This window comes from Vombatus ursinus, unplaced genomic scaffold (assembly GCF_900497805.2).
Source record: "Vombatus ursinus unplaced genomic scaffold, bare-nosed wombat genome assembly UNPS02014807.1, whole genome shotgun sequence".
Taxonomy (NCBI): Eukaryota; Metazoa; Chordata; class Mammalia; order Diprotodontia; family Vombatidae; genus Vombatus; species Vombatus ursinus.
The window spans coordinates 58,775,467-58,794,014 of NW_020954585.1; the positions used below are offsets into that span (position 1 = coordinate 58,775,467).

At 39.8% G+C, this 18,548-nt stretch overlaps 1 protein-coding gene across 1 annotated transcript in view; it reads right to left on the bottom strand.

The window, feature by feature from the left end:
- LOC114052411 (neuronal pentraxin-2) overlaps positions 1–17,634 on the bottom strand; it is a 19,515-nt gene extending 1,881 nt beyond the window's left edge. The window contains exons 1-4 of the mRNA XM_027875004.1: positions 16,864–17,634; positions 14,287–14,503; positions 6,683–6,927; positions 4,003–4,182 (exon numbers count right to left, since the gene is read on the bottom strand). Of these exons, the coding sequence (XP_027730805.1) occupies positions 4,003–4,182; positions 6,683–6,927; positions 14,287–14,503; positions 16,864–17,343 (1,122 nt within the window). The 5' untranslated portion in view covers positions 17,344–17,634. The remainder of the gene's footprint in view (positions 1–4,002; positions 4,183–6,682; positions 6,928–14,286; positions 14,504–16,863) is intronic.
- Between the last annotated feature and the right edge of the window lie 914 nt (positions 17,635–18,548).

The window sequence follows — 18,548 nt, forward strand, 5'->3', positions numbered from 1 at the left end:
GAAAGAAAGAAAGAAAGAAAGAAAGAAAGAAAGAAAGAAAGAAAGAAAAGGAAGGAAGGAAAAGAAAGGAAGTGATAGAAAAAGAAAAGACAGCTTCTTCTAAGGTGTTGGCTGACAAATAAGTGGCTTAGTGGATAGAGTGCTATGCTTGGAATAAAAAAAAACCTACATGCAAATTTTTCTGCAAGTGATTTAACCTTTCTCAATCTCATTGCCCTCATCTGTAAAATGGGATTGTTGTGAGGATCAAATGAGATAATATATGTAAAGCACTTTGCAAACCTTAAAGCTATACATACACATATAGGGTGTGTGTGGGTATGTGGGTGTGTGTATGTGTGTGTGTGTGTGTGTGTGTGTGTGTGTGTGTGTGTGTGCAACTATCATTATTATTCACATACAATCCAAATGTTGCATCCCTTCAATCCCTGCTCTACCTTAGGGCTGAGGTGGGATCTATGCAAATTAAAAAATCAGTTGTACAAAAAAAAAGCCTCACTTAACCAGCTGCTGTAGTTGTTTATCCACACGATGCCAACCAACAAATCTGACCAGTTTTTTCTTAGGATCACCATGTTCACAAAGAGATTGTAAGTTCCTTTAAAGCATCAACTGTATCTTAAAGCTAGCATTCGATAAATATTGATTAATGTACCCAACTAACCAGGAGCCTGGGGGAATCAGTGAAGGTTTCATAGCCAAAGGTGATTTCTGAGCTGAGTACTGAAAGAAACAAGTGATCTTCACACGAACATCTCTACATTCAGACCAGAACCAAAACAAGAGCCCCACTGTTTCATTGGTGTTTTGGAGTGGGGTTTGCTTTGTCTGTTTGTTTTGTCTTTGAAAAGGTCGAAACTCGATGAAGAACAAGAAGAAGCCTTAGAGATACAACAAATTCAATTTAACAAATGTTTGTTAAGGACCTATTGGGTACAAAGGTCCATGTCAGGAAGCAATACGAAGTATAAATAAGACATGGGCCCCTGCCCGTATGGAGTTTACAATCTAATAAACATCATAGAATCCAACCTCCTCATTTAATAGATAATGCAACTGACATCTAGAAAACAGAAGCAAAGCAACTTGCCTGGGATCACACATCTGGCAAGTCACAGAGCCAATATTAGAACTAAAGTTTCCTAATTCCCAGGGCAGTACTCTTTCCTTGACACCAGGATGACTTTCTTTAATACCATTAAAAATGGCTTGTCAAAACTCAAGATCTAGTTCCAGGAACAAGAGGAGCTCCTAACAATGGCACAAACATATCTCTGAATACATAGTGCGTTAAGATATATGTGCAGCATACTTCATTCGAAAAAAAATATAAAGCTCCTGAGATTAGAGTTGTTCCTGCCTCAGCTTTAGCTAATGCCTTCCAAGGTCATCTAACTCATGTCTCATTCCAAATAGCTTTTAACCAAAAAACAAATACAAAAAGCAGCTCGAGTAAGTGCTAATGGCCCTGAAAAAATGAATGTCACTAGGCAAGGAAAGTACAAACAGATTCCAGAAGCACATCTGCTGACGTTTGTCACAATTCATCAGCTCTGCATTGTGTATTTCTGGGATCAAGCCAGATCTATCCAGCCAAAGCAAACTCTTACACGAGTATTGGTAGAAATACAGTCAGACAATCATCCTAGATAATGCATGATGCTGCCTCCCTATAAGGCTGACCTTTCCCTTGATCTGAGGCATTTAAAAAAGGAAAGCTAATCATCAGTTGGGGAATAGCTGAACAAATTAAGGTATAATAATATATTATAATGCTGTTGCACAGTAAGAAGCGCCATTAGAAAGAATTCAGGGAAACTTGAGAAGATTTGCATGAATGAATGCAATAAAAAGTGAGCAGAACCAAGAGAACGTTCACACGATGACATCAACAATGAAAAAGAAAAGCCACAATGAAAGACATTAGGACCCTGATCAATGTAGTCATCTACCTTGACTTCAGAGGACTGGCAATAAAGTGTGCTTTCCCCTTCTTGACAGAAAGGACATGGGCAATATGTTGGTCTGTTTTTTGCAAATAAATTTTGTTACAAGCAAGTACTCTGGGGGTAGGGTATGTTTGTTGGAAAGTGGTATGTGTGTGTGTATACACATACATATATGTGTTTATAAATATGTGTGTGTTCGTATACACATATGTACATATATATTCATCTATAACACATTTTTCAAGATAAAAATTCTGAGTATGATGGGATTAGGTGTTGCCATAATTTTCAGGGCAATTGTCAGTGAATTAATCAACCCAGTTCAGCCTACGTCCACCTTCTTTGTTAAGCCTTTGCCTAAGCCTCAAGTCTACAGATATCTCCTTTCTTCAATGACAGTCTACCTTACACAATATGGCTCTTGGCTCTGTACTACCCTTTCCTCTTCCTTTCTCCATCTCCACAGTTCTGAACTCATGAACCATACTCAAGTCACTCTGCTAAATGGAATATTATCAGATAGAATGAGTAGTGGAATGCCCATCCCTGGCCACCACTCCCCTACATATGTTTCCTCCCCCATTAGACTGTAAGCCCCTTGAGGGCAGGGACTATTTTTGTATTAGAATGAGAGGTATAGACAGTTTGTGCTAGAGACATTCGGAAGAGGGAAAGGGGGAAACAGAGCAGCCATCCTCTGAAGGATATGGACAATGACCATCACCTTGAAGGAGCAGTAGAATTTGAATATGCAAAAGAAGAAGCAGGATGAACCGTCTAATGGACATATATTTAGGGAGCAACAGGGAGACAGGTCTGGTTAAAGCAAAGTGTTTTTATTAGAAAGCAGTGGGAGACAAAATTGAATAGGAAGAGTAAGAGAAAATAATGGAATATCTTCAACCATCAACCTAAGTTGCTTTAACTTGCTCCTGTAGGCAAGAAGCTATTAGACATTTCTGAGTAAGGGAGAGACGTGATAAAAGTGGTATTTTAAGAGGTTTTCTGACAGTTGGTGCAGAATGGATTCAGAAGTAAAATGGGGAGTGTGGTGAGGCTGAAGGCTGGGAAAATTATTAGCTGGCTATTGTGGGTATTAGTTTTATGACATGAAAAGAATCTCTGTGGGGCTCCTAAACCCCAAATGTGTGAAGTACATGCTATAGAAAGTTTTAAAAAAAGATAGAATCATAAAGAGAAACAGCTTTGAAAGACTTAAGATCTCTGATGGATATAACAATGAACTACGATCCTATAGGACCAGCAAAGAGCATGCTACTTATCTTCTGACAGAAAAATGATGAACTCAGGGTGTTAAAATGCAACATATATTTTGGGCATGGACAATATTGGGATTTGTTTTGCTTGATTATGTATATTTCCTACAATAATTTTGTTTTTCTTTTTCTTTTTTCCAGTGAGGGAAAGAAATTAGGAGAGAAAATAGATTCTTGTTAATTGAAAAAAAAATCTTAATTTTAAAAAACCACCAACAAATGTGAAGCATACATATAATTTTCCACTAATATTAGGCAACAAAACCAGAGAGATTGTACTAGATTTCACTGTATTGCATGGAAACAAAAAATAGTTTTAAAGAACAAGTAACAACACATCAAAAGAGAAATTTGACTGAAGTGTTAAACTAGACTTGGCTACTCATTTTTAGATTTCTTTAAATTTGGCCAATTCAATTATTCTGCTCCTGTAGAGGCATTTTATAGTGACATGCTATTGACTATGTGCCAAATGCATGACATTTGGTGCAACTTAGGTAGAAATATCATTAACATCAAAAGTTTATTTTGCTATTAAAGTATTTACACTCTTTATCTTTTAATGCACTGAGTCTTTAATGAGATCCTCATAGCATGCTAAATGCCAATTATACCCAGGTTCCCTGAAGATTAAACAGAAGAAATGACAGGCCACCATCAACACAACCCTTGAAATGTTACTGAGAGCTTGAAATAATAATAACTATAGCTGACTTCCTAATTTCCCTTGTTCAACATCTTTGCCTCAGGAAAGAAATGCTCCTGTCTACACTCACCTGTTCTTGTCCAAGAATCAGAACTCCCCCAGGCTTAATTGGGTGCCAAGGAGCAAGATTTTCCCCAGTGCCAAGTTTCTCTCCATCCTGAAAGGCTTCCCACATCCCATCCCTTGTTGTCCAGGTGACACAGATATGATGCCACTTTCCATCACTAACGAACAGAGGGAGCTGAGCCACCTGTATTAAAACAAAAGAAGAGAATGAGGCTTAAAGAGTAGAACACTGATCAAGTCTTATCTGTGATAACGTCTGTCTGTCCTGAGTCTACAACACAACTATGATTCAAAACAGGTCAAGGACAAATAAGAAAGAATATGGACTAGTCATAAAAAGCACTCTGGTCAGGAGTCAAGAATTCTGGATTCCAGCACCGACTCTGCCAATAACTAGCTGTACCAGCTTGGACATCACTTGACTCACGTGGGCCTGGGTTGCCTCATCCAAAAAATGGAAATAATGTCTGTCCTATCCACCTCACAGGCGATGCTTCAAGGGGAAAAATTATGAACTTATACCTTGAAAAATATTAAGAGGGTAGAGAAATGTAAAAATATAAAGTAGCATGGAGGATTCCCTTTAGACACCTTGATTTCTGACCCAAAACTAGATATACAACACTTTTCTATCTTATAAGAGAGATAGTAGAGATGTATATAGTGGATAGGATATATTCTCTCCAAAGTCAGCATGGCCTGCCCAGAGAAGACTGCCATTTTACTTGGCATGAACCATTGGCCAGGCCATTCTAAGTAAGCCATCCTTTCCAGTAAAATTCATTACAAAAACTGCTAGCAGTTTTCTTTTCACAATTTCACTGTATTCAATGTTCCAAAAAAAAATTTTTTACCAACATTGGCCTGAATCCCCTAGCCTGCCTATGAGTTCCATATCTTGGCACTGCATCTTAGGCTCCAAATGAAAAGACAGCTAACTGGGTGTGCAAACTATAAATATTGAAAGTCCTTCTGCACAAATGATTGGTGTAATGGACTAAAAGGCCTTTAAATTAAAGGGAGGGAATAGAGATTTCAAACTCTAATTAACTCAAGGAAGTAAATTCCAACCCAGAAAACACATTAGCAAAGGATCTTTGTAAGTATTCTTAACAAGCAAACATGACCATGAAGCATCTGAATGCTACTGTATGTCTCCTAGCAACCCTCAGGTGCTATCCTCCCAGGGATTAGGTGTTTACAAGAGGACTAAACTGAGAAGAAAACAAGGTCCTGTGTCCTACTGTGAATTTGAATGCATCCAATGATGTTATTTTAAAAACAATTAATATGTCGCTCCAGAAGGTGCCTTGTGAAATAATGAACACAGTGGAAAGATTCCATAACATCTCAGACTTAAGGAAATGCTCTTCCACACATGTACACACAAAATTGCTCAGGTAAGACAATAAGCAGAGTTAAAAATTACTTCCATTCCAAGGAGCCTTAGTATTCTAAGGAGTTGACTGGACCTAATGGATGAATTCTACCTGAATCAGAGAACTAGTCACCTAATTCTAGCTTTCCCAGATTCCTCAGCTCAGCTCAAATCCCATCTTCCGCAGGAGGCCTTTCCCAGTCCTCCACCACCATCACCATCCTCTGCCCTACACTGCTGAGATTCCATTTACACAGTATATACCTTCTATGTAACTCATTATTTATGTGCTGCATCCCCTATTAGAATGTATACTCCTTGAGGACAGGGACTATTTTTTTTGCCTTTCTTTGTATCCTCAGCACTTAACACAGTGCCTAGCACATAGTAAGCACTTGATAAATGCTTGTTGACTAAGAAGACAGCTCTCAGAGTCTATCTGACATTACATGCAAGGTCAGATTCATTCCTATAATGAATCAACATAGAAATCATTATGTCATTTTTATGTGTATACACATACAGGTACCCAAATAGATCAGCTTAGAACGAGATAAGTTTTTCTAATCTAGGGCAAGCAAGAATTTTTGAACAGAGAAGACCGCTAGCCTGATGCAAGTTATTACCATTATGGCTGATTAGCTCAGTTGGTTAAGAACCTGCACTGGGGATTTTATTCCCACATAGGCCAGTTAGCCTTGCTCTATTTTGTGGCTTCAGACTGTAACCTTAACTTTAGTCAGACAGACAATTAGAATGGAGGACGGGAAGAAAGGTGAAGTAGAGGAGAGAGAGGAGAGAGAACATGGAGCAAACTCATTTCCATTAATGGAATAAAAACAGCTTTGTCCAAAAAAGGTTGGTAGCTTCTTTTTTGTAGCTAGGAGACAAAAGTTGTCATTGTTATTATTACATAGGATCTAGGGCTGAAAGGAATCTTACCAGCTACCTAGTCCAACCTACTCATTTTTCAGATGATAAAATTGAGGCCTAGGGAGTTTTAAAGTGACTTGTACAAGGAAGCAAGCATCAAAGGTGGGATTTGAACCTAGGGCCTCTGAACATGATAGGCAAGAGAGCTGGGATAAACATGATTAGGCTGAGATGCTTTGGGTGACTATTAGCACAGTTGTATGAAAGGACACCCAGCTATAGGACTCTTCTAGCAATGCTATTTTTCCCTTCCTTATTGTGACAGTTTACATGTGTTTCATGCTTCTTAAGTTTTATTTTAAACATATTCTATCATCACAGAATGTACTTTCACTTGTATTGCACATAAAAATAAATTATAAGTAGGTCTTACCTTGTCATTAATTAGCAATTCAATTGGATTATTGCCCCATTCAATTAGCACAATCTCATTGGCTTGGCCAGATACAGCATAGGAAAATGGAGTCCCAATGCCTGGGGAAGCACTGGACCTCAGCCACAGGCATATGGTGAAGGCATACAGTTCAGGGAGCGTCTTCTTAATCTTTCCATATAAGTAATTTGTGCGAAGAGGAAGAGATACCTTAAATGCATCAGGTGACTTAAATGCACTGTTACCTAGAGTTGTAGAAAAAGGAAGATACCTTTTTAGTCCACAGCATAGTTTCCACAGCTCATTTCTCAATCACTCTGGTTTGTAAGATATGGAACTGAATTAATACAAGTTGAGTGTCTGGAACAAGTGAGGTAAGTGAATCATTTTTCTCTTAACTAGTCAGACCACATCTGGAGGATCACATTTCATTCTGAGTGACACCTTTTAAAAGATTTATTCACAACCACAGTGTGTCCAGAGGATGACCAAGATGCCATGAAGACTGGAAGCCATTATAAGAACAATTCTTAGGATTAGTTAAAGGAAATAAAGTCATTTAGCCTAGCAAAAAAAAAAATCAATAAATTTATTCAAATATAAGTAAACAAATAAAATAAATCATGAATAGGCACTTAGCCCTTTTTGCTCTAAAAGAAGTGGTGGGGAGGGGAAGTTTCCAGTTAACTGAGAATTCTAGTTAATTGAGTTAATGAATGTAAAAGTTTAAAAAGCACTGTAAAAATGTAAGGCATTATCACTGTAGTTTAGTGAAAAGTTCCCAGTGCTATGAGATTTTGCTGTACTTTGGACTAAATGAGGGAGAAGGCCAGTCTGAATTGGGGGGGGGGGAAACTACTTCTTAAAATATCTACTAAAAAGTAATATCACTTTCAAGGACAAAGAGGAACCACACTGTCAAAGAAGGCTTGCCAATTCTCAGAAGACACTGAAGATTTACTTTATTGCTCAGGTGAGAATGATATCTACAGAGCCTCCTCCCAAGTTAATTTCATTGGCCACTGCCTCAACTTCTCCACCCACAAATAGAAATATTAGCATCTAGGGTGGATTTCGTTGAAGACCAAAGAAAATAACGAGTATGAAAGCTTACACCATACAGGTATGAATGATTACCACTGGAGTATAGTCATGGAACACTCACTAGGTGTTAGACCCTACTCTGCTATTAACTAGTTGTGTTATCTTGGTTGAGCAAAGCAGATGACTCTTCTCTGGGTCTCAGTTTCCGCATCTATAAAATAAAAGCACTGCAGAAGATGATCTTTAAAGTCCCCTCAGGTGTAAAATTATCTGATTCTCTAGGGTTTCTATAAACTAGTGCTTCTTCAATAGTAATACTAGCTAATGTTTGTACATCACTTACTATGTGTCAGGCATTGTGTTAAGTGGTTTAGCTTATCATCTCATTGGATCTTCACAACACCCTTGGAAGGTAGGTGCTATGATTATGACCATTTTATACATGAAGGAAGTAAGGCAAATAGAGGCTAAGTGATTTGTCCATTGCCACACAGCTAAGTGTCTGAGGCAGGATTTGAACACACATCTTCCTGACTCCAGCCCCGGCACTCTATCTACTGCACCACCTAGCTGCTTGAAAAATATTGGAAAACTGGTTGCTTTCATCTGAACTCTGTGTAATCATCAGAAGAAGAGGAGTATAGCTGGGTCTTATAGCACCTCACTCATTTCTTTACAGATGTGGTAGGATATAGGAATTGCTTATACCATCAGATTTAGTAGGCATGTTGATTAGTTTTGCCAAACTGATTTTTTCCTTCTTCTTTTTTATTTTTTTGTCACACAGGAAGATGACTCACTGGGTAGAGGAAGGGTAAATGTATTTGAAAATAAAGACATAGAAACAAAAGGTATCAATAAAATGTTTCAAAAATAGTTTTTTTCTTAAGTTGCTTATTTACACTGTAATTTTGTTTTAAACTATTTACCAAATTCTTATTTTCTAAGAAAAAGAAAAAAGAAAGCATAACCTCTATAACCAGTTATCACAAATTCCAAATTAACAAGATTAAGAATTCATGAGTTTTTGTTCCAAAAGTGTAACTTTCCTGGGCAGTGGGGTGAGAGAATGCTGTTTAGTGAATAAACTATTCTTTGGTGAAGATACTAACAGCTGCTAGTTCCTGGGGCTCCACCCATGTACCTAAGCAATGATTTACTGAATAGGACTGTGAGAAAAGCTTACACAACTAAGTAAAATTTGGTATATTATATCCTAATGGTCCAACAAAAAGGAAACAGACTTAGAACAGTTCTAAATCTATGATCCTTAGTGCCTAGCACTGCGCCTGGCACATCCTTATTCAGTTGTTTTCAACTATTCATGACCCCACTTGAGGTTTTCTTGGCAAAGATACTAGAGTATTTTGCCATTTCCTTCTCCAATTCATTTTACAGATGAGGAAACTGAGGCAAACAGGGTGAAATGACTTGCCCAGAGTCACACAGCTAGTAAGTGTCTGAGGCCAGATTTGAACTCAAGAAGATGAGTCTTCCTAACTCTAGACCTGGCACTTTATCCACTGTGATATCTACCTGCCCCATATGCCTCTCACATAGGAGGTACTTAATAAATGTTTATTAATTGATTGATTCTAGGATTCTATAAGACAAGTCAGTCTGCCTTTAGGTAACAGCAATGTTCCTCAAATTTGCAGATAAGCTGAATTTTGGAGAATGGCTTCTTTCCCTCACTGACTTACATTATCCTTTTGGAGATTATCTTCCTTTTTAATTGATCTAAACTGGAATGTCTCCTGCTATCTGAGCTGCTGCCAAACCCTGCTGAGGACTGAGTGATCTGTAAACAAGCACTTTAAGAGCAGGAGGGTTGCTTCTTGTTTAAAAGAAGCCTTTAGTGGTATAAGAATCAGGACTTTGCACATGGTAGGCACTCAATCAATATTTGTTAAATAAACAAACCACGTTCTCTTTTTCCTAAACCTAGGTACATCCCTATACAAAAATCTTTTTTTTAAGGCGCAAAATGTTGCTAAGCCCTTGACAAGATAGAGAGTGTTGACTTGATTTTATAGGTGAAAAAAAAATCCAGGCAGAGAAATAAGATGTAACTTTCCCCCAAGCTAGTTTGAGACAAGACTGAAAAAAGTAGAACAGACAACCTTGATTTCTCGACTTAGATGAAGAGAAGAAGGAAACAAGCATTTATTAAACACCTACAAGTTACCAGGTATTGTCCTATGTGCTTTATAAATATTAACTTATTTGATCCTCACAACAACCTTGGGTAGTGGGTATTATTATTTTGCTCATTTTACAATTGAGAAAACTGAGGCAGAGGTTATCTCATACAAGGTCAAACAGCTAGTATCAGAGGTCAAATTTGAACTCAGGGTTTCCTGACAACAGGCCAGTACTCTATTCACTGCATTACCTAGTGGCCTTAAATTTTAAATACACACATATAAACACAAATATGTATATATACATATGTGCATGTGTACACACACATATGTACATATGTCTGTGTGTTTTATATATTTTATGTATATGTGTATATATGTATATATATAACACATACACTCATTACATATATATATATATATACATATATATATACATAAATACACTTTTTTTTTTAACATGGTGGATAGAGAGCTGCTCTCTGAGCTGACCTGAGTCAGGAAGACCTGGGTTCCAGTTTGCCTTCAGATCCATGTGAGTTGTGTGACCCTGAGTGAGTCACTTAATCTCAGTACTCTAGGCAACTCTCTAAGTTACAGAGAAGGTGCTCACTTGCCTTGGTAAAACGAGTTTCCTCACTTTGGAGTTGCCTGTGTCAAAGAAATCATAGGTCTACTCCCTACCCCTATCATTTTTAAGGGGGAAGGGACCCCCACAGAACCAAGATTCTCTAATTCCATGTAATCCTGAGATTGTTTTTTAGGAGCAAAGGGCAAATGATTATGTTCTTAATGAAGATATTGCCATCTAATAAAAAGAAATTACTCCTCCTGCCCTAGGGGGTGGGTGGACTCCCTAATTTAATAAGACTTACCATCTAAAATATCAGTAATAGTAACAACAGGCTTAATTAGAGCTGGGAGCAGCTGGGGGAGGGGTGTTATGAATGATATGATAGCCAGTACCTTTTATGTAACCATAATAATCTTATGAGTCCAAAAGAAACCTATTGAAGGCCAGTTAAGAAATTAAAAGGTCAGCCAGATACATCAGAAGCTGCAGGTGGCCAGCAGAGAAAAGGAAAGGGGAGCAGAGAAAAAACAATTTAGTCACATCTGTGGCTCCAGGCTCTCTCCATAGAGGATCCTGTGCCCAGTTTGCCCTAAATGTTGTTACAGATGGAGCAGGAGTTCCAGTGAAGAGAAATTAGTTTGATTAGACTCTCTGGGAACTTAAGTGCTTGATTGCTTTGGGATCTCTCACCATGGGTTGTTGTTTTTTGGGTTTTGTTGTCATTGGGGGAGGGGGTGGCATATTCTCTATCTAGGCAGTTCTATAGGGTAGAAAGATAGAAAGGTAGAAAAAGATGGGCATGTATATGGGTATGTCAGGTCAAAAAACAAAACACAACACTCTGGCCTCAGTTACACTAGTAATTGAGGCCAAAACAGAAGGTATGAGAGAATACTTGCCTGAATTCCTGGGGATGGGGGGAGGTGACTGCTCTACCCACCAGGTCTTTTCCAACAGACTGCTCTCCTCTTATTGCTTATGTATACCTCTTTGTCTTCTTTTATGAATATGTCTTATCATTGCTTTTACACTATCGTCATCTCCCTTTAAACTTCCTTTATTTTCTTTTTGTTGTTCTTATATTATTTCCAAAAAATTTTATTGGCATCTTTTGGTTTTTACATCACCTTCTTTTCTGAATCTATCCTTCCTCATTCCCCTACCCAGTGTGCCATCCCTTGTAACAAAGAATGAAAAAAAGAAAAAGTAATTCAGCAAAACCAGCCACATCAAATATTTCCCACTCAGTCCCCTACTTCTGCATAAGAAAGGAGATGAGGGAAAGTGCATTTTCTTAACTCTTCTCTAGGGGCACTCCTTGGTCATTATTATTACCAGAGTTCATTTTCTAAACCCTTTTATTCTTAACTACACATTTCTAAATAAAGTAAAAGTTTCATTTATTGGAAGATAGGTAGTTTAAGCTTTTTTATACAGGCATACTTAATTTTGAGAAAACTCAATGGAAATTCTGAATCACACAAAAGATAAATTAGGAGGTAGGTTGTCACTTTACTTCATCATAGAGTTTCTTTAAATAGTAATGCTTTAATACATTTAAGATGAGGCTACAAAAATCCAATTGACACTCATTTTGGTGGGAGAGGTAATAAGCTTATTGTGTAAAGAGTGATATGCCCCAAAGGCTGTAAACTGCCATGAAATCAGAAAATCTTGGGTGATCATTGTTACAAGAGCTAAGAACACCTCAAATCTTGCCTGATCCCTTTCAAAAGTTAAAACCAGCCATCAATAAGCCTAATACATATTATCTATAATTTCATGTGTCCATATGTCCTACTTTTAGTGAAAAAGAAGTAGAAAGCATGTCTACACTCACCTTTCCAAGAGTATGGCCCATCTTACTGTTTACAATGCCAGTGATGTTAATGGTGAAGGATGTTTATTTTGTTGTTTCAGTCATGTCCAATTCTTCATGACCCCATTTGGGGTTTTCTTGGCAAAGACACTAGAGTGGTTTGCCATTGCCTTCTCCATATCATTTTACAGATGAAGAACTGAGCAAACAGGGTTAAGTGACTTGAGGCTGGATTTGAACTCATGAAGTTGAGTCTTCCTGATTCCAAGCCCAGTGCTCTATCCATTGTACCACCTAGTTGTCCCAGGTGAAGGATAACAAATATTAAATCTTATGCGTGAACCGGTTCATCATTTCTGGAAGATACAGAAGTCTACTGATTCACCTAAGGGCTACCAAGTAAAATAGAAGACAGGGTTGAGAATCTCTCAAGATTCCAGAACCCAGAACTTGTGTTCTAACAAATGACACTTGTGTAAATTGCTTTAAAAAGAGATAGAGAGAGCATGGAATGAGAAATAGAACTTGAAGAATACCCAGAGGAAGTGGAAGGTAAGGGGATCTTTGGATCCTATCATATGAGGAAAGATTGGTTGAAAGGAATTGAGGATATTAAGCCTCCAGAAGAGAAGACTTGGGTGAAGGAGGGGTGAATATGAGAGAGATATTCAGGTATCTGGAAGGCTGTCATTGGGAAGAGGGATTATGAGCTGAAGTAGCATAGAAGGAGATTTAGGCTCTTGATAACTGGAGCTACCTAACAGTGGAATAGACTGCTTCAGGAGGTGATGGGGTCACCTTCAAGAAGGCTTGCAGATATAATAGAATATCAATTTGTCAGAGATGTTACAGAAGATATTTTTGTTCAAGTATGGGTTGGGTTAGATAATAATAATTATTATATAATTATTATATTATATAGTACATATTATATAATTATTACATATCACATATATACCTATTACAATAATTATGTAACAGCTATATTATATATTTAATATATTAATAACATAATTATAATATTGTTATAATAATTATAGCTAGTATTTATATAGTGTTTTAAGGTTTACAAAGAGTTTTACAAAGGTTGTCCCATTTTATCCTTAAAACAATCCTGGGAGGTAAGAGGAGGTAATTTTTATTATTACCCCCTTTTACAGATGAGGAAACTGAGGCAAGTAGAGGTTGAGTGACTTGCCCAGAGTCATAAAGCTAGTAAGTATCTGAGGTCAGATTTGAACTCACATCTTCTTGACTCTAGATCCAGTGCTCTATCTGCTTTGTCACGTAATTGGAGAGAGACGGGGTTGCATGAAATGCAACCCCAGCTATATCTTCTCCAACTTTAAAAGTTAAATGATTTTCAGCACTCTGAGCAATTTAGTCAGTAAAGATGGTGGAAAAGATTCTAGCTAGCACATTCATAAATTCAAAAAATATTTACTGAATGCCTACTCTTTGAAAGGGAACTGGTCTAAGTAATGTAAAAGTTACAAAGATGACCATGTTGGCCAAAGATGGCCTTCAAGGACTTCAGAACTTCCCTGTTTCTATACAATTTCCTAGAATAACAATTGGGGCAAAATTACCTTGGGCAGCTAGGTGGAACAGTGGATTGGAATCAGGAAGACTCATCTTCCTGAGTTCAAATCTGGCCTCAGACACTTACTAGATAAGTGATTCAGGGCAAGTCACTTAACCTTGTTTGTCTCCATTTCCTCATCTATAAAAATGAGCTGGAGAAGGAAATGGTAAACTACTCCAGTATCTTTGCTAAGAAAACCCCAAGATAGTGTCACAAAGAGTTGGACATGACTGAAAGGACTCAACAACAATGCTTTAGTCAAGTCACTTCTCCTCTCTAGAACTCAGGTTCCTCACCTGCAAAATGAAGGAGTCAGATGAAATAAGCACTGAGGTCTAAACTAGATGATAATATCCACGCTCCAAATCCTAATGTGTATGAACTGATTGATCAATTAGGTACTAAGAAAGAAAGAGAGGCAAAAACAAAAACAGTTACCTCTTTCTAACTCAGAAACTCTTTCCAGGAGTGCATTCAATGCTGTCTCTGTTTTCTGTCGATGAGCTGAAGTCTCATTATGAAGCAAAGATTTCTCATCCTCAAGTTCAGCCACTTTGGTTAAAAGCTGGCGTTCCAGCTCCCCAAGCCTCCTCTGAAGCATCTCTCGAAAGTCATTAGGCAGAACTGCATATGACACATTGACACGTAGTTGATGCTTTAAGAGAAAGAAAGAGAGGCAGAAAAAGAAGTATTTATACCAGTTCAAAAGAAAAACTGTGAAATTTAGATCCAATGGCACAACCACTAGGGAGAAGAGTTTCCAAAACATAAGCATTAAATTATACCAACAGTGGGAAGGAAATCATTTACTTATGCTCTCTTGAAAATGACTTTTACCAGAGTAGTTTTTTTTTACTACAATATTTGAAATTCATGAACCTCTTTATCTCTTGCAAAAGTTGTTTTTTTTTCCCTTACTAAATATGTAAACTTCTAACCAATTGTTGTAGCTTACCACAATCTCTTTGGATAGTAATTGTCCCTTCTCTCCCTGCCCCTCCCCCCCAAAAAAAGAAGTAATGACTTTTAAACTGCTAATCAAAATTCACTCAAAATTAATACAGAAATTGTAACAACAGAACTAAGTCTCTAATACTGTACAAAAGTAGGTGAATAGGCATCGAGTAGACATTTGTAATTTGAAATGTTTTAAATTCTGGAAATTAATATTTTAAATGTTATTAAGAATCTGAATCTTTATTTCTACTGATTTCTCTACCATCATTAAGTGATGTGTTGAATATCTACTCTTGTATTTGGACATTGTAATACAGAAACCTCTGAAGTGGATTTTATGCTAATTATTGTTTGTAATTTGAACCTTATGTGTAGCTGATAGAGAAATTTAGAAAAACTTCAATTCCTATAACCGTGAGACAAATTCCCTGACAAATTAAGGTCAAATTAGAGACCAAAGGCTTTTTTTTCTTCCATAAAAGTTCAAAAGTACTCTGAAGATTAAGGGATAATTTCTTCAACAAGATTGGATATGACTTCTCTCCCTCCTCAGCAATCAAGAATCACACCTTAAAATTACTTGTTAAATTTCACAACATTTTACCATTCATTTCCTTTGAAATTAATGAGATAATTTCCTTTCTGCTTGGATTTCTCTTAGCAATACCAGACTTGGCAGCCCATTCATGATAGGTACATTCATAAGACCTTCCAATTTAATTTTAGTAAGTACAGTGTGAAGTGTGTGAAGTAACACAGACACACATTTTCACATATTTCTGAAATATCTTTTTTTTTTTACCACTTCTGTTCCAGCCCTCTACTGCTCTATTAAAGGATACACCATATGCCAATGTCATATGATTCCACATGTCAGTATCACAAACCTAAAGGAGAGGCTGGGCTCAGATAGGAAAGATCAAGGAATATTTTTAAAAAGGAAACCCAGAAACATATACTAAATCCCTCAACCCAGGAAAAAAATTCCAAAAATGTTTTGTTTTGGTGTTTACAAGAAAAGCATTTGACATTCAAGCCCTAGAATCCGTAGGAAACAAAACAAGATACTCCCATTATCACCATAAGAGTAGGGAACTGAATATTAACTCTTTCCTTTCAAGAACAGTGAAAAGAATATTTGACCTATTGGAATTCTGGGATCAGAGAATGGGGAAGGGGCAGAAAGGAAACAGAAGAGTTTTCTCATAAGCACCATTTGGAGAATCAAATGTAACTTCAGAATGGCAGCTAGGAGGCGAGTGTAGATTTATGGATCCGCAGCCAGGAACTGAGAGTTTCCCCCTCTCCGATCCGCCCCCAAAATTGTACAAATGACAATTTGTTCGACCCTATTTTCATTCAGGAACCTCTGTTTTTCTATGTGTCCTTCCGTCTTTCTGTCTTTGCCTCTCGTCTCCCCTCTTCCTTCCCTTCCCTTTCTCTTACCCCCTTTATCCTTTTCCCACCCATACTCCCCTTTGACCTCTCTTCCCCTTCTCCATCTCTCTTCCCTAATAGCCTATCTCTGTTCCCTTTCCCCATCTCTCTACCCCGTTCTCCATGTCGTTCTTTTTCTCTTCTCTCCCCCGCTTTTCACCTCTCCCCCCTCTTATCTCTTTCCTTCTCTTCTCCATTCCCTTTTCCCCTTTTTGTTCTTTCGCCTTTCCTTCAGTGTCTTGTCTCCCTGTCACACAAGTAGGTAAACAAGACGAACATTCTAAGTTAGCTGCCTATACAAATACACTATATACATATATAACCCAACACGTACACAATTAATTTCATCCACGCTGTCGTGGACATCACCACAGCTCTCCCTACACCACCCTTTCTCCACCTTCCCTCCCTCACTACCCTTCCCTCAAGCTCCGGCCAAAGAAAATCTTTGGGGGATTTAGCACCTGGAAACTAGTCTCTCGAGTGGAAGGTAAAGATCCCAATTTCCCATCCACCTCGAGGCTGAGCTCTGGGAACCTTCCTCTTCTCTCCCTCCAACATCCTCAGCCCAGGCTAGCTAACATCCCGCAGGGTACCGCCCCCATCCTTAACTCTTGATACCTCGAGGGCTTCCAGCCTGTCCTTTAGGCTCTGCATGGTCCGGCTCAGTTGGTCAATGACTTGGCCGGGGTCTCGGGGAAGGTCGCCCATGGTATCCTTGCCGGTTCCAGTTTTGCCGTACTCCTTCCTCCAGGGGCCGGACTTGCCGTCTACACCACCCGCCAGACTCTCACAGCGGGTCAGCTTGCCGGTCAGTTCGCGGATAGTCTCCCGCTGGTTGCCAATGGTCTCCTTCTGCTGCAGGATGGTCTCCCGCAGCTGCAACACGGTAGCTTTGAGCTCCTCTTCCGGGGTCAGCGCGGCGCCCTGAATAGGGACTGCTGGGAGTGGACAGCCCGCGCTAGTGGCGTCCAGGGGTAGTGAGGTGCACACGAAACGGCTGCCGGGCGGCGCCGGGCTCTCCTGACTCCGCACGCCGACCCCCCACCCATCTCTGGAGACCACCAAGAACACTACGCCTGTAGCCAGCAGCGCCAGCATCCTGCCTGATCCCACTGAGTGGGGAGCTCAAACTTCTAGGAAGCCTACCGTGATGTGGCTTAGCATTGGGGGAAGAGAGGGAAAGGGGATGGAGAAGTTGGGCACAGACCCGCTGTACTCCTCCAGGACACCACTTCGCGTTGGGGTAAAGGCTTTTGCAAAATCTTCTAGAAACAGCAAAAAAGTCCTAAGCTTCCCCTCCTCCAAGCGACTTGTCCCTTCCCTCCAACTGAGAAGACAAACTCCTCCTCGAAGAGACGAAGCTCCGAGGCTCACACTCCCGCGCGGGCTACTTGTTTGCTCTTGAAAGCGGCTTAGGCTGGACTTATATCTGCTGGGCACTGAGCGGTGCTCTCCTGTCAGACTCAGCGCGCGCGCTCTCCCATTCTTAAAGCTAGGGGAAGGCGTGCGGGGCGCAGCCACTGGCGAGCCCTGATTGGCCCGGGCTGGGGCCGCGCGTCATCTTGGGCCCCCTGTGCATGACTGAGCAGGGAGGACCGGAGCTGGGGGCTGGGGAGGGGCAGACAATATAAGACTCGAGTAGCTGGCCCTTGCGTTTCCTATTGGCTGCGTCCCAGGCTGCGCGTGCTGGACTGATGGTGGTGGAAGGGCAGGCTGGGGGTGGTGGGGGCGGGGCGGAGCGGCGGAGGAAGAGAGTAGGGGGAGGTAGTGGACAACAGTAGCGCACGGGTTCAAGAGGCTCCGAGTGCGGCGTTTCCTTCTTTCGGGAGCTAATGCTGGGAGCGAGGGAGGAGGGGCGGGAAGTGGGTTGGCAGGACCAGTGACTGCAGCCTAGATCCTGATGGCTAAGGTCCGGAGGAGGAGAGAAGCAGAAGGGGGCTTCAGCCCAATAGCTATATTCTTTGACAGAACTCTTCACCCAGGCGCATCTCATCTCCCGCACTGCCAGAACGCTTCCATTTAAAGATGAGCAACTAGTCTTAAAATCTATTTCCTAAGGTAAAAACAGGAGGAGATGAGCCTCCCAGTTCCTCTCTGCCCCACTCCCTGCACTCCTATTCCCCACCCCACCCCAGTCCCACCCTTCACTCCTCTAACGCTCTCCTCTCTTAACAGGGAAACACTAGAAGCTAAAATCTTTAGGTAAAAATGAAAGGAAAACAGCTAGTCAGATGTGGAACCCTGGATACATCTCGTCTGAAAGAGGGGGAGAGGAAACCTAGGGACTCTTCCCTGTGGTACCC